General features: G+C 46.1%; 1 protein-coding gene across 1 annotated transcript; it reads right to left on the bottom strand.

Annotated features, from left to right (window-relative positions):
* Nucleotides 1–2224: 2224 nt before the first annotated feature.
* LOC127032319 (killer cell lectin-like receptor subfamily F member 1) lies at nt 2225–15405 on the bottom strand. The gene is made up of 6 exons (XM_050919529.1): nt 15236–15405; nt 9293–9391; nt 8585–8758; nt 6749–6903; nt 6248–6360; nt 2225–3100 (listed from the first exon to the last, which is right to left on the bottom strand). Exons 1-6 carry the CDS (start codon nt 15318–15320, stop codon nt 2977–2979), a joined length of 750 nt encoding a protein of 249 aa, XP_050775486.1. The 5' UTR covers nt 15321–15405; the 3' UTR covers nt 2225–2976.
* Nucleotides 15406–15628: the final 223 nt, after the last annotated feature.

Genomic DNA, 15628 nt, shown 5'->3' with positions numbered 1-15628 from the left:
TTTTTGTTTTTTTTTTTTTAACCATGATGTCCCCTAAGGCAAGACAAAAACCTCATGTGATCAACATAGCATGGAGTCAGCCTGAACTGTCAGTGAGACGGTGTTAAGATTTGGTCGCTGCCACGTCTCAAGTCCCTGGACTAAATATTAGTAATTTTAGGGATAAAGACATTTGATGTTCAACAAGCCCCCTTCTCACCCATTGAGGCTTTGGGAAGGCCCTTCATGACTTTAGCTGCACCCTACTCAGATGATCTAGTAACCTATTGTGACATTGACCTCTGCTAACATTCCCACCCAGCATCTCTGGTTGCTCAGAGGTCATCTTCCATAACATCTTCTTAGTTCTTAGCAGTAGGCTGGATTTTATAGACCACTAGCTATGATTCTTCTTCTTTTACACTGCTTCCTTTTCTCCACCTCTAACCCAACTAAACAAATGCTACTGCCCCTCTAACAAAGTCACTACCCCTTCTTCCTCAGATTCATTTGCTCACCCTTCATCTGGCTGTGTCTTTAGACTGTAAGCCATTCTGGATAGATCATTTCCTTTCTGTTTATGCCAGTGGCATAGCCAGACTAGGAAAATGGGGTGGGCCCAGCATTCAGGTGAGCAGGCAACAATGGGTGCTGCCTTGCCCCCATGGGGCTTATGGTTTATGGGGCCTGGACCAGGACAAGTGGAGGGTCCCCTCCTCTACAGTCCCCATGCACTCCTGGGAAAATGGTGTGTGTGTGGGGGGAGGCTTGCCTTATCCTCCCACCTGACACTCCCTTGGGGCAGGATTGGGGGCTTGCCCTACTCTGCCTGCACACCCCGCACTCTCCTCAGAGCATGGGGACTTGCCCCACTCAGCCCATGGGGGAGCTGGCTCCAGGCACGGGAACTCGCCCAAGTCTGCTTGCCCGCTTGGGAGCATTTGAGGGGGCCTGGATGGTAAATGAATGGGCTATGGCCCACTCAGGTCCACTTGTGGCTATGCCCCTGGGTTATGCAGTGCTAGCACACCAGGGCCCTACTTCTCACTCAGGCCCTTGGGCTCCTGTTAGTAAACATTTTATACTATGCTGGCATCCAATCTGCCTTGTGTTTTCATTATCTAGAATGTGTTTGTTTCCTTGCCAAAAGTTCTTTCGTTTTGAGGAACTTGGCCATAGCCAAACTTGGCCACAAACTTTTAAAGGTTTATTTGGCCTTGTGCTTTACCTGGGGTTTAACATTGGCCTTGGAAGAACGGTATTAGCAGGGGCGGCTCCAGGCTCCAGCATGCCAACCGCGTACTTGGGGCGGCATGCCGCGGGGGGCGCTCTGCCGGTCACCGGGAAGGCGGCAGGCACGGCTCCGGTGGAGGGTCCGCTGTTTCCGTGGAGCTGCGGGACCAGTGGACCCTCTGCAGGCATGCCTGCGGGAGGTCCACCGGAGCCACAGGACCGGTGGAGTGCCCCCCACTGCATGCCACCGTGCTTGGGCTGCAAAATGTCTACAGCCGCCCCTGGGTACGAGGAGACTTTCTCAGATGGTGCAGCCCCAGCAGTACAGCACATGGCCATTTTGGTTCATCCTCATCTGCCTTATTTGAGGAGCAGGGTTTGATCACTGATCCAGTTCTGCTGTAGTTGCTGATTAATTCTTTGTATTCAGCACTACTCCATGGTTTCCTCATTTTTTAGATCCTGGGCAGGCTAGAGCTCAAACCCTCTAAGAAGGAAGGGTTTTTAGTTGTTAACATCCCTTGAGTTATAGCCACAACCCAATATTCTCTGTAACTATAAAAGCACATTTTTGAAGACTTTTGATTGTAGGAATATAGGCCCAAGTTGGGTCTGAGTGGAGTATGGTTATTAACTGAGTTTGGATATTAGCCTTAGCAATAGACTCAAAGCGTGTGACTAAAAAGAATAAACCCAAGAGGAAGGATTGTTTGTGTTAAACTTGGAGTGTCCCTTCAGAATACCAGCATCATCTTATTTGAGATTTTGGAAATAAAGAACCAATAATTAATGGGGCACCGGGTGCAGTAATTAATTTGCTAGAAATGCTTAGCTCAATCCTTAGGAAAAAGTATAGCAAAGTAAGGTAAGGGGGGGGGGGGGACCTAAAAGAAAGCAGAGTACAGCCCTAAAGTGCTTCAGCTACAGTCCAATAACCAGCAATGACATCACTTGTTTGTTATAGTGTATAAAACAAACATGGTTTTCTAAGGGTACTTCAGCAGAGCTCTTCCGTACCCCTATGGAGTCAGGCAGGGGAGCTGGAACAATTTGTACAGTGGGGGTGCTGAGAGCCATTGGATGAAGCTTTAAACTCTGTAGCTAATGAAAACCAATTCAAGGTGGGGCCTGCAGCACTTATGGTTCTAGCACCTATGGTGTCAGGCCCTGATGGGAAGATACCTCTTGGGCCTGAACCTACTGTAAGTATTTTGGCCGGTGCTTAAACAGCAATGGTGCTAGGGCCTAGAATATGGGTGTATATGCTTATATCTGTACTGATGTAACCCACTCCAGTGGTCTTTGGGACTAATAAAGGCAAATGTGGATGGAAAGTGAGTCAGGGTAACCTTAAACTTATTTGGGAAATTATTTCCAACACTGGACTCAAAGAAATGCAACAGTTAAGTGCTAAATGCTCTGGCAGTCTCCATCTTCATTATGCAAACTTTCAAAACAAAACTTTTCACAACTGCGCACACACACCTGTATGTGGTGAGAGACTTTTCAGGGAGTCAATCCCAGCTCCTCTTGGCCCAGAGCAATAGAAGTGGAGGTAGCAATTAAGGCCCCAATCCTCAAAGCTATTGAGGCTCCTAACTTCTGTTGAGTGCAACATTTTTCTTTTGAACTTTTTTATTCCAGCTTTGAAATGAAAAAAAACACACAAAAAACGATCCCTTAAACTATTGAACCAGTGACAGATTACAACTAAACCTGCTTTCTGCTTCATTTCTACATATAGGGGGTTATTAATGCCTTTGATTACATCAGGATAGCTTCCTTCTCACAAATCCATTTAACAACAGCATTGCAGGTTTCAGAATGAATCTGCTTCCCTTTTATCACTCCACAGCTGTTCCTTTCACCAGGGCCGACTACTGGGAACCTGCAGACCAAAGGAGAAACTCATAATTCGCGCATTTGAATGTATTAAACAAAACTAGAACAGCTCTTTCACTTCACTTCAAGAACGCCCATCTCTCTTATCCTAGCTGTTAGTTCAAAAAAAACAAACCAACCCACTCACCATCTGAGGATAATTTACTCCAGGGGGAATTCTGCACAGAATTCATATCGTCCCCAGACTTTTTCCCCCACAGAGTAATATATTCTGACAGGAAGGTGCTACAATTACACCTTTCACCCACCAAGGGCTGCTGTGGCACCAGAAGAGAGGGCAGCAGCTCAGGGCTGGAGTACCCAGCTGTGGAGAGAGAGGGGCAGAGGTTGCCTTCCTCATGGTGCCTTGCAGGTGGGGCCAGGTGAGGAGGCACAGGGTATGGGGGTGGACAGCCTGAGGCTGCTGGGAAGTCACACAGACTGGGGTTCAGAAGGGCTAGTGGGGGAACAGACTGGGGCAGGGGCACAGGAACTAGTGGGGTGACAACACTGAGCAGAGGCTGAATGGGAGTAGGGGCGCAAGGCCACCTGGGGACAGGGGTGCAGGGGCGGCTCCAGATCCCAGCACGCCAAGCGTGTGCTTGGGGTGGCATGCTGCAGGGGGCGTTCTGCCGGTCACCGGGAGGGCGGCAGGCGGCTCCGGTGGACCTCTTGCAGACACAACTGTGGAGGGCCCACTGGTCCCATGGCTCCGGTGGTCAACCAAAGCTGCGGGACCAGGGGACCCTCCACAGGCACGCCTGCGGGAGGTCCACCGGAGCCATCTGCCGCCCTCCCAGCGACCGGCAGAGCGCCCCTCCGTGGCATGCCGCCCTGCTTGGGGCGGTGAAATGTCTAGAGCCGCCCCTGCAGGGGTGAGGGGGTGTGCCTGAATGGGCAGGCAGGGGCAGATGTGCCTGACTGAATGGGAGACGATGGCTCTGCATGAGGGAGGATCCCTAACAACCCCTGCCCTCCTCCCTCCCTCACCCCCCCAAAAAAACCCAAACACAACAACCCTGTTCCATGCTTCTCCCACCCACACCCAACTCCCTCCAGGGTCACTCTAGCCTCTGTTACCCCAGAATCCCTCAAGCCTTTGCACTACTTCTCAGGGGTGCGGGAAATACATTTATGTATTGTAGTTTAAATTAATTATCCCTCAAAGGTCTGTATAAATATGCTTAGTAAGGAATTAATTTGTCAAAAAACATTTCTTGAATCTTTTTTGTTGTCTGTATTGTTACAGACATACTTGCTCACAGGTATTTTGAAATAAATTACCAAAATAATTGAAATGGCCATGATTATATTGTGTTATTTTGACAAAATGTGCAGAATTTTAAAATATTGTGTACAGAATTTTTTTATTTTTTGGCACAGAATTTCCCAAGGAATAATAATTGCAACAAATGTGTAGTAATTCCCAGACACAAATGACCAGGTTAAGCTGGAGTGAAGACTGAGTACACACGTCAGTAATTTAGAGTGAAATATATTAGAGGGATTTGCAATTATCCCCAAAATCAGTGTTATAAACCCAGAAAATCCACAATTAAGGTTATATTTAAAAGACCTGTTGAGGCATGGAAATATGGAGTTGGCAAATTCAACAACCTTAACACTGCCCTGTAGTGACACTATGCAAGAACCAGACAATTAAGGTATTTTAGTGTTTGTAGTCTTAGCTTAGATTAATAGATCTTAAGTTTCAAAGGACCATTAGGATCATCTAGTCCACATTTCAGTGTCCAGAAAGACCCATTATGATCATCACGGCCACACAATAGGACCCAGAGATTCCAGCATCAAGCTCAGATTTGTGGCTGAGCCACATGGAATTGATGTTTAAAGACACATTCGATTTTTTCCTTCCCCCTTTTCCCCACTTCAGCTTTAAGTTACATTGGGGTTAGCAACTGCCACCCACTCTTTCCACTGTGCCGGAGCAGAGGTTGAGCAAGGAGGGGGAATCAAATCCTGAACATTTCAAGCTTTGATCAGATGGTATTTTGACACAGTGTCTCTGTGGCTGTGAGCAGAAGGTACATTAAAATGCAGGCCCCTTTGTGTTTTGAATGCACGATCTAGTCCCATTAATGGGTGTGTTCTCTTAAAATCCTGAAATAGGAGAATATTTGTGTTCTTCGTGGAAACAGGCCATCGAATGATGTGGGGGAGTTTGGGCTTATGCAGCTGAGAGGAGTCTAGGGTTTGTTTACCATCACAGGGTGGGGAAAGGCATGGGTGGTTCTTGCCCACTTGGAGATGTGTAACAGGCAAAAGCATAGTAAATACATGGACGTATAAGGGAGCTTTGCAGAGACTGGCTACCTGCCACAATCAGCACTGCCATGAAGAGTGGGCATATGGGCTGGTCCACAAGCAGACTAAGTAACTCTGAGTCCAATGGCAAGATCAGAGCCAGAAAACCTAGGTCACCAGTTATCTGAGCTGAGTTGCAGACACAGAGATGTGACGTTTTAGGAGGGTTCTGGATACGCATGCCCAGAGAATCTGGCCTGTCCAACTTGCAACCAAAGACTGCTCTGGCCAGGTTCTGTTTCATAACTGGCTGGATGTCAGGTAACAAGGTGAAATTAGTCAATCGTAGCAAGTGCTGTTACACTCAGTCTAGGATAGGGGAAGACGTATCCACCTCGCTCTCTGAGTACCCCCATGATAGCTGCAGAAGAAAGATCTTAGATCCATAGTTAGCCAAGTAATAGGTGAAACCCACAAGTCATATACCTATATGGTGAGAGCTTTGTGGGGGAGGGACCCTCTTTATTATAGGTGTGTGTACAATGCCTAGCACAGTGGGTCACCAGTCCCTCAGTCAGTGGAGCTCTGGCCAATTCATACCAGCTGGGGATCTGGCAGAACTGACTACAGCTACCACTGATCCATACTGACTGGAGGTCTGGCCCCATTGACTCCAATGGCGCTCCGGCAGATTTGCCCCAACTCAAATAGGGCAAAGTACATAGTAATACTTTAGAGAAAATTACCCTCCTACTGACCTGTGTCATGACCTTCAATTCCTATTAGTGACAGAGGAGATAGTGTATCACTTTGTGTCCCTGTCAAAATCAGAAAATTAAACTATTTTTTCCTAAGGTGATAGAAAATAGTAAACCCTGCAAACTCTCACAGTGTTTGATCTAGAAGGGAGTTGTCCAGCCAGGTCCACTTCAACTCTGGGGATGTCATGGTGAGTCCCAGCCAAACTGGATTTGTGTCCTGTGTAACACTGGATATGAAATCCTGTGAAGTGTAAAGTAGAAGGGAATGAGTGAACGTGCCATAATTTGCTAGAATTCCCTTCCTTCCAAAGACAGGTCAATTCTGGAGGCAGAGGCGCTCACTGGGAACTGGCCATTGGTGTTGGGCTTAGATGCCTGGGAGAAAGGATTGTCCTCCATGCCGTTTGACCATCTCTGTTCCAGGATTGGTGTTTGTGTGTGAATATAGCAAATAGTCCCAGACTCCATGTCATTGACTTCTCCTGCACTGGAAATCACCCAACGAGGTGCTGGCATGCTGCTTCTGCTTGGCAGAGGAGCAGCAGCGCTGTTAGAAATAGGGGCAATATTATTATAATTAGTGACCCATTACCCCAGCTGAAGTTGATGTAAATTTCCTTTTACTTTACCATCTCCTTTTGATCCTGAATCACCAAGAGGTGAGAACTCTTTGCTGAGCAATCATCATGGCTCTTGTGCCAAATTCGACTCTCTTTAGATGCCCAGTAACATTTTCCCTCATGCATGAGCCATTCCGTGGGGCAGAGTCTGCAGCTGGAGCCCTCTGGAGTGGGGCATGAAGACAGAGATGTCTATATAGAATCTTCATTTTCAATATTCATAGAATCATAGAATAGACTATCAGGGTTGGAAAGGACCTCAAGAGGTCATCTAGTCCAACCCCCCCTGCTCAAAGCAGGGCCAATCCAATACCATCGAGGCCATTTCTCTCTAGTTTTGTTTAAAGTCAGACCTGGTATTCACATGGCAGGACACATTGCAGCCCAGGGTGGAGGTGTACTGGTAAAGGGGTCAGCCAACCCCCTGGTACTGGATAATGACACTTCATGAGTGGAACTGCGTGGGGATCTGGTGCTTTTATCTGAACGGAGAAATCATTAGATTGTGGATGTATGAAAATCCAAGTTATGGACTGTTGGTGAATGCAATCTCCCCCGTCCACCCAAAGATCATGCAAAATAGGAAATTAGAGCCGTCCAGCAAAAAGGTTGCTTTCCCCATTGGTGGTCTTCTGGTGCATCTTAAAGGTAGGTGGTGGGGAAGCATGCTGGAGAGTGATGATCTGCTGGTGTGCAGGAAACACCCTGACAATTGAGCGTTGTGTGGAGATACATATACATTTATTCATGCATGTCTCTGGATAGCTGCACCCATAAAATCAGGAGAAAAGGCAGCACTGGCCTATTTTGGACCTCTATCCAAGTAGAGGTCCTGGGAATTGGGCTATGTTGGTTCTAATCCCAACTTTGACACTGACCCCATTGCTTAACCTTGGGCAAGTTACTTCATTGGTGCATGCCTCAGTTTCCCCTGCAGTGAAAATGGGATAATGACCTCCAGGAGTTGGGAAGCTTAATCTATTTAGATGTAAAGCACCTTGTGATGCTCAGATGGAAGGGGATCTAAATGCTAAACATTAATAAAAATCCCATTTTTTGCCGGCGCATGATGATGTTTTCAATCAATAACTTAAACTGATTTCTTAAGCAATTCTTTCCTGGCACAGCAAAGCCACATTTCTCACTGAGAGCTCTCTACAGACCCTCTCATTTCACATCTTTCGGATGAGTTATGGGAAGGCCGTTCTTTGGGAAATAAAGAAAATCTAGTTCATGGAGTTCAACTCTTGTCAAACTCACTTGTTAGAAAAATAACTTGTTTCTGGGCTGTCAGCTGCTGCCATTCCAAATGCAGCAGAATGGCTTGGGACACTGAAAATTAGCACCTCTGTGTTTTGATCTCATCAGCTCTTCCAGCCTTTCAGATGGTAAAATCAAACAGGTTATTAAATCTCATTGCCTCTTTTGAACAGCACCATTGCTTCACCAGTCTGGATAGCTACATTTCCCCCTTCCCTTAATTCCCCCCTGAAATGTCAGCTGGACATTTCTGCTCCTTAATGTACTGTGTTGCTGTGTGCTGCTAAAGAGCCAGAAGGTTTCTCCCCAGAGATGGCTGCACATTGTTGCCAGATGTTTTAAGGTAGAGCAATAGCTAAGCCATAAGGCAACCTCTTTCCCCTGCAGGGCACTGGTGTGTATAAAATGGGATACAGGAAAGGGATTAGGGGATCTCTTAACCCTTGGGATGCAAGATTCATAAGCAATAGGATATTTACAGCACATATTGAAGTTACCTGTTCTGTGCACCCTGAATTACAAATTCACCACTAGATGTCACTGCAATGCAGGAAGAGGCACTGGTACCGAATGAATTGAGGTTACCTGGTGAGCTGCTGTAGGTAGGTTCACACAGAAATTGTTTCAAGTGAGACAGGAAATCCTCCTGGCCAGTGTCACTCTTAGTTCCATTGGTGGGTCTGTGACTGGCCCCATCGCTATGCCGGATATTCACTGCTGCTCTGGTTCGTTCTTCACAAGGTACTTGTAACTGGAAAACTTCAAAACAGCACCCGCGTCAATGACAAGAGGGACTGCAGAAAACGGAGTGTTTAATGGGGTTGTCACCTTTGAGGAACAAAAACCTGGGACATCCGGGATGATCCTGAGCCCGTATAACTAGACACCTGGTAGTGTGTACTGAGCACCTGCACAGATTTAAAGGGACGATCCTGGGAAAACCTGGTCAGGTGTTACAGTATTTAGTGGGTTTAACATTAGGATTTGCATCTGTTGAATCTAGGGTAGGGTTAGCTGGAGTGAGACACAGAACGAAGGAGACTCTTTCGTCACACATTGTAAGGTGCAGTCCCCTTTTCCCTACACATTTAACAGTGACATGGTCTAGGCAGGTCCCAGGACTCTCACATATCCAGCTCTGAAGTACACCTGACCATGAGGATGTGCCTGGAGTTTTAGTCACAGACACACTGGAAGCAGAAGTGGAATCTTGAGGGCATTGTGGAGGAAGGAGAATTCATGGTGCGCTGTTACATACCTGTGCAAAGGGATACGTGTCCTGGAACTACTCACCCCGCACGCCCAGTGCTATCACAGTTGCCAGCAAAACAATATTCCCAGCCCATCCGACTCCTAGAGCAATTCGAATCCAGTGGGGACACTGAAGGGAATCTGCAATTGTCAATGTTTGAAGCACAGTCAACATTCAGGGGAAGGTATAACCAGGGCCGTCCTTAGGATTTATGGGGCCCTAGGCAGTATAATTAAACTAGTGCCCCTATGCCGGATGGCAGCCCAAGCTCACAGCCTGGTGGGGGAGGGGGAGGAGGGACTTGACAGCAAAGGATAATGAGATGCCCGGCCTGCCTCATGGTGGCGGAGAGTCACAGTTCCCCGCAGAGACTTCCATGCCCTCTCCCTCATGCAGAATGGACATGAAGAAAGTACCTAATTAAAAGCACTAAAATTTGGGAATAAAAAATGTCAGTCACAGGTTTTTAGATATGCCCTGAAGTTTGTCAGAGATTTATTTGCAAAAACTTCATAGTAAGGTGAGTCAGCTGTCCTGCTGAATACAATATTACATATAATGGAATACATGATGCAGCTCTTCTCTGTTTTACATTTTCTTCATCAGTATTTCCTAAGTTGAATTTATATTTTAAATGTACTCAAATCTTAAGCCAGCATTCCAGATTATTACATATTTAACTCACTGAAACAAAGACATTCTTTTAAATTAATCAGAGAGGTTTAGTGTGTTCATAACAATGTTCATTGCTTTTAGAAAAAGGGAACAGTAATTTACTTTGTGTGATCTCCATAACAAGATACATGGTTATGAAATTTCACCAACTTTAAAAAAATTCACCAACTAAAAAAAAATTCCAAAGATTTTAGGTATAACAAGGATTTTGTCTTACTAAGGTACTGATTTTGCTGGAGGGTTCTTTTAAAACTAGTTCATCGGATAGTCAGAAGTAAAGAAAGGGAAACTCTTTGTCCAGCTATCTGGAAGGGAAGGACTGTTGTCCCTTTAAGGGCTCTCTTCAGTGGGGAGTGGGGGGAGAAGTGGTGAAGGGATGGACAGAAAGGACAGGAAGACTTGGAAGCACTTTTTTTTTTTAACTATAGTAATTAAAATGTGTATTTTAGATAAGGGAGGTCTTTTGAAGGATTTCTTTAAAAAACTATGTCTGAAGATCCACGCATTTAAGGCTAAAGATGATTGTGCATCTAAAACTCTATGCAAGCATTTTTTAGAAATGTGATTTTATAATCTTCACCAGCTAACTAATGAAATATTTTTAAAGCAAATTTTAAACTAAGATCCTGTAGACTGACATGTTCTGTGTAAATATTACATTAATGCACAACTGTTTTTGTCAGTAAAGTCAGAAACTGACAGTATGAAAATTTATTTGGGCATAAGCTTTCATGGACATTGGATGAAATAGGTTCTAGTCCACAAAAGCTTATGCTCAAATAATTTGTTAGTCTTTGAGGTGACACAAGGACTCGTCCTTGTTTTTGCTGATACAGGGTATGTCTACATCTACAATTTTGCAGCGCTGGTTGTTACAGCTGTATTAGTACAGCTGTATAGGGCCAGCGCTGCAGAGTGGCCACACTTACAGCAACCAGCGCTGCAAGTGGTGTTAGATGTGGCCACACTGCAGCGCTGTTGGGCGGCTTCAAGGGGGGTTCGGGGAACGCGAGAGCAAACCGGGGAAGGAGACCAGCTTCGCCGCGGTTTGCTCTCGCGTTCCCCGAACCCCCCTGCAAACCGCAGGGAAGGAGACCTGCTTGCTCGGGGGTTCGGGGAACACGAGAGCAAACCGCAGGGAAGGAGACCTGCTTGATTACTAGAGGCTTCCTCAGGTATGCTGGGATACCTGCTTATTCCACGGAGGTCAAGAAAAGCGCTGGTAAGTGTCTACACTTGATTACCAGCGCTGGATCACCAGCGCTGGATCCTCTACACCTGAGACAAAACGGGAGTACGGCCAGCGCTGCAAACAGGGAGTTGCAGCGCTGGTGATGCCCTGCAGATGTGTACACCTCCTAAGTTGCAGTGCTGTAACCACCTCACCAGCGCTGCAACTTTGTGATGTAGACAAGCCCACAGACTAACAGGACTACCACTCTGAAACCTGTCAGTATATACCTTGGGGTTGGCAAATGCCTGTTAAATGGCTTTATTACCCCTTGAATGTCTCTTTAACAGTTTCAATGTTGTGCTAATAGGTCTGGCAGGCTGGAGGTTTTTCACTTTTAACTACTAGATTCCCTCCCAAGGAAGACTCACCAGGCTAGAGCAGCCATCTGTGGGAGCCTGCAGGAAGGGTCAGAACAGGGATAGGAAAACAAGAGGGTGGACACTAAGAACCAGTGGTGCCCCAAATTTTCAGGTGCCCTACGCAGCTGCCTATGTTGCCTATGCCTAAGGACGGCCCTGGGTATAACAGTGAGACATGAGACTCTGCTGTGGAGCCCAGGCAGTATCCAGATAATATCAAGGACAACCAGAATAATGTACAAGGAAGCTGAAGCACAGACTAGTGATACCTCTGAGAGAGACAAGGCAAGTGAGGTAACTTCGTTTAATGGACCAACTTCTGTTGGTGAGAGACAAGATTTTGAGATTCCCAAAGCTCTTCTTCAGAGCTTGTCTCTTCCACCAAGAGAAGTTGGTCCAATAAGAGGTATTACCTCATCCACTTTCTCACGCTAATATCCTGGGACCAACACGGCTATCCACCACTGCAAACAATAATACCGCCTACTGTCAGCCAGGTAACTAATTAACATTCACTCTGACTCACTGACGGTGTTACATAAATGGGGTGGTGATGGGTATTTGCCCATGTGGCTACACAGAGAATCTGTGCTTCAGCCATCCCAGTTGTGGCATGTGGAAAGCTGTTTTAAAATTACAAGCTATCCCTTTAAATCCTCAGGGGTTTTCCTGGTCCTGCTTGCAGGCTAGTGAGTGCTGTACGGAAATGTGCCATTACAGTCAGTCTGCCTTGAGTAAGGTAGAGTGAGCTGTGCAGCTGTGTCTTAGGGAGCAGCCTGCTTTGTCTCTCTCTGGTTTTGGTTCTTGTGCATTATCATTATGAATGCTACGAAGTTAAGTCATATTACATAACTACTCTTGCTGGAAGGTTGCAATGTTTTTATCTATCTTTTCGTGTACACTGTGAACAGCTTGTATAGAAAGCCACTCTGTCTTATGTAGAATTGGCAATTCCAAATTTTCAAGGCTGTCTTCCATAGGAAGAGTACCAGAGGTTTACTTTTCACTTTGAACTAGAGATGGTAGGAATTTTTGTTCCAATCATTTTTTTTTTTACAAATTTTAAATGAAAATATTGGCAAAATCTGTTGCTTCAAAAATGTATTTTTTGATGAAAGGGAAAAGGTTTATTTTTTCCCTTCACCCTTTTCGCCCCCACCCCCTTCTTTCCCTCCATCCTTTTTTCTTCCCATTTTCAGTGGCAAAATGGGAAAGAGAAAAAGCAAAAGGGGGTAATACTACAAAATTTAAAATTTTCAATTCAATATTTTGATGAAAAATTTTAAAACTTAAAAAAAAAATTCCCCTTCAAACCAGCAAAGAATTTTGTAAATAATTTGTAGCATTTCCAACCAGCTCTACTTTAAATGAAGCTTGTTTAGTTTTGGGCCTTCCAGCAACACTTATAATTGCCCTGGAAGAAGTCACAATGCTCCCAGCATTAAATAATCTGACTTTGAGTAACAGCTGGATTAATAGATTTCAAGGCCAGGAGGGACACCACTGCAATCTGATCTCCTGTTTTACCCAGGCCAGAGACCTGCCCCAGATTTATTCCTTTTGAACTACCTCTTAAAATTGGAGCCCATATTTCATAGAAGTTGGATGTGTTGGTTTGAATTTTTATTGACACACAAGTTTAGTTAATTACTAATGTTACAGTAAATCCAGCCAATATCAGGAGCCCATTTAGATTCTTATAGTTCACCCATCTGTAGGCTATTTGAACATCATTGCACTACACACCACACAAACACAGTACGAGAGCATGTGATCTGAATAGACCAGGCATAGAAAGGACTATGATCCTTATGCAAGGATCCCCTTCATTTTCAGATTTACTCATTTTTCTCTGAAAGTTTCAAGTTTTGAAAACGCCGAGATTCAGTTGTACCAATTTTCCACCCAAATTTGCCTTTTTTGGGACCCAAGAATTTTTTGCAGAAGTAGAACTGAAACTTCAAACGAAGGGCAGAGGAGGAGGGAAGACTGCACACATTTAGTGCTGAGTGCTCTGCCAGACCCTGGCCCTTCAGCATAGTCCCATCTACTTCTCCTGCCCAGGTTCTATCTGACAGGGGAAGCAGTGGGGTCTCTCTGCCTTGGAGAACGAGATGGGCAGGGAGCCTGGTCCTGGCAGCCAAGACCAGTGCACAGAATCTCTCCTGATTCTGCAGAGAGCCCCCTCCTGACCTCACCCCTTCAGCACGGCCCCAGGAAGAAGAAGGGGCTGTGGTGAAGGGTCGGTATCAGGAGGAGGCTCTGTCTGGCAGGAGAGCCAGCACTCAGCATGAAGCCTTCTATTCCTCTCATGACCCCAGGCCTTCACATTGGCCCTGTCCGCTTCCCCTGAGTTGTGGGGGAACAAGATGAGCAGGATCTCAATAGCTGAGACTACCTAACTGCTACATCTTGAGTATCCCCTTTACCTGGCTCCCGAGAGGCCGAGCCCCCTCTGACCCACCCACTGCCTTTTGTTTTCAGTTTGTTTATCAATTTGAACCCATTTAAACATTTTTAGAACAAACACTGATAAATTCCCAGGAAATATTTTTTAAAAAGAAGGGCCTTCATTTTCATCCCCATGCTGGAGCAGGGAAAACTGAGGCCCAGAGGTGCAGTAACTGGCCCCAAGTTGCCCAGGGAGCCAGTGGCACAGCTGGGAATTGAACCCAGTTTTCTCTCTAAGGAATAAAACTATTATGGATTTTACAGAACAAATTATATGGCAGTCTGCATGGAGAAAAAACAACCCCTTTTTGTCTGCCTTTGAACTGAAAATACAGCTTGTCAATTTGCTCCAAACTTTTCAATGAAAATTCTCCCCTAGCCTCAGAACGATGCACATATTTCAGGGAGACAAGGGGGATGAGAATATCCTTTATTGGATCACTTGATCATTCCCTGTTCTGTTCATTCCCTCTGGGAATCTGGTGTTGGCCACTGTCAGTAGACAGGATACTGGGCTGGATGGACCTTGGTCTGACCCAGTACGGCCGTTCTTATGTTCTTATTGGCTTTACTTCATCTGGTGGAAGAGACAAGCTTTCATGCTACAAAGACTTGAAGGAAAGTTCCGTGTGGCTGCAAAGTTTGTCTCTTCCACCAACCGAAGTTGGTCCAATAAAAGATATTACTCACCCACCTTGTCTCTCTCATATCCTGGTACCAACATAGCTAGAACAACACTCATACCTACAATTCAGGAGAGATTTCCTAACCTCTAAGAAAGTTACAAGGGGAGGTGAAGGTCACTCAGAATCAGGCTTGTGCTGAAAACGGTCTTCTGCTTAATGTCTGTATGGAGACACTGCTGGAGCACCGCTGATTTCAACTTCAGCTTGTGAGAAATGTTAGTTATCGTTTGAGGTGTAGGCCCTGAACGGTGCTCTGCAGTGTAGCGAACCCTACACCAAGGAGTAAGTATTTGCTGGGTCAAGTCCTTAGCTGTGACATCGGAAATACAGTATTAAGGGCCAGATTCTGCCACTCTTACTCCCAGGGAGTCATCTACTTGCCCTGAAACGCTTTCACTCATCTCTTCTGAAATGCAGCATGCAAAGGCCCAGGCTGGGACTGTCAGAGCCCTCCAGTGGAGTTGGGTGTCCAGGTCCAAGTAAATTTCAACTCCTGTGGGTCTCTGTGAAGCCCCAGTCACCCCCTGTAATTGCTGCATTGTGAAAGTAGATGCCCTGGGAGGATGCTCAGTCACTTACCTTGTGGCCCAGCTCCCAGGGGGCAGCCTGGTTGTCTCTGCTTCGGCCGGAGGTTTAATACCGTGTAGCCTTCTTCGTCCTCCATTGGCCAAGTGCGTCTCTGGTTCGATTTCCCAGCAGGTGCTCAGAGGGGGGAAAGGAGGCCCCCCACTAACTGGCCTCAGACTCGGTCTGTGCAGCTCAGGGCTCCCACCAGCACTGACCGTTCTTCAAGGGAAACCACACAGGAAATGGAGCTCAGACCACACAGCGCTTGGTACCTGCATCTCTCCTCCAATCTCCCTGGACTGTGCTGGAGACCTGAACTGTTTGGACAGAACAGCTTTGAATACAAGCAGATCAGGGCCCCTCAGCTTGCTTTACCGAACCGGGTTTCAAACTGATGCAAGTTTG

Source organism: Gopherus flavomarginatus, chromosome 12 (genome assembly GCF_025201925.1).
Source record: "Gopherus flavomarginatus isolate rGopFla2 chromosome 12, rGopFla2.mat.asm, whole genome shotgun sequence".
In the NCBI taxonomy this organism is placed as follows: Eukaryota; Metazoa; Chordata; order Testudines; family Testudinidae; genus Gopherus; species Gopherus flavomarginatus.
The sequence above is the reverse complement of the archived record's forward strand: the minus strand, read 5'-3'. Positions and strand labels throughout refer to the sequence as shown.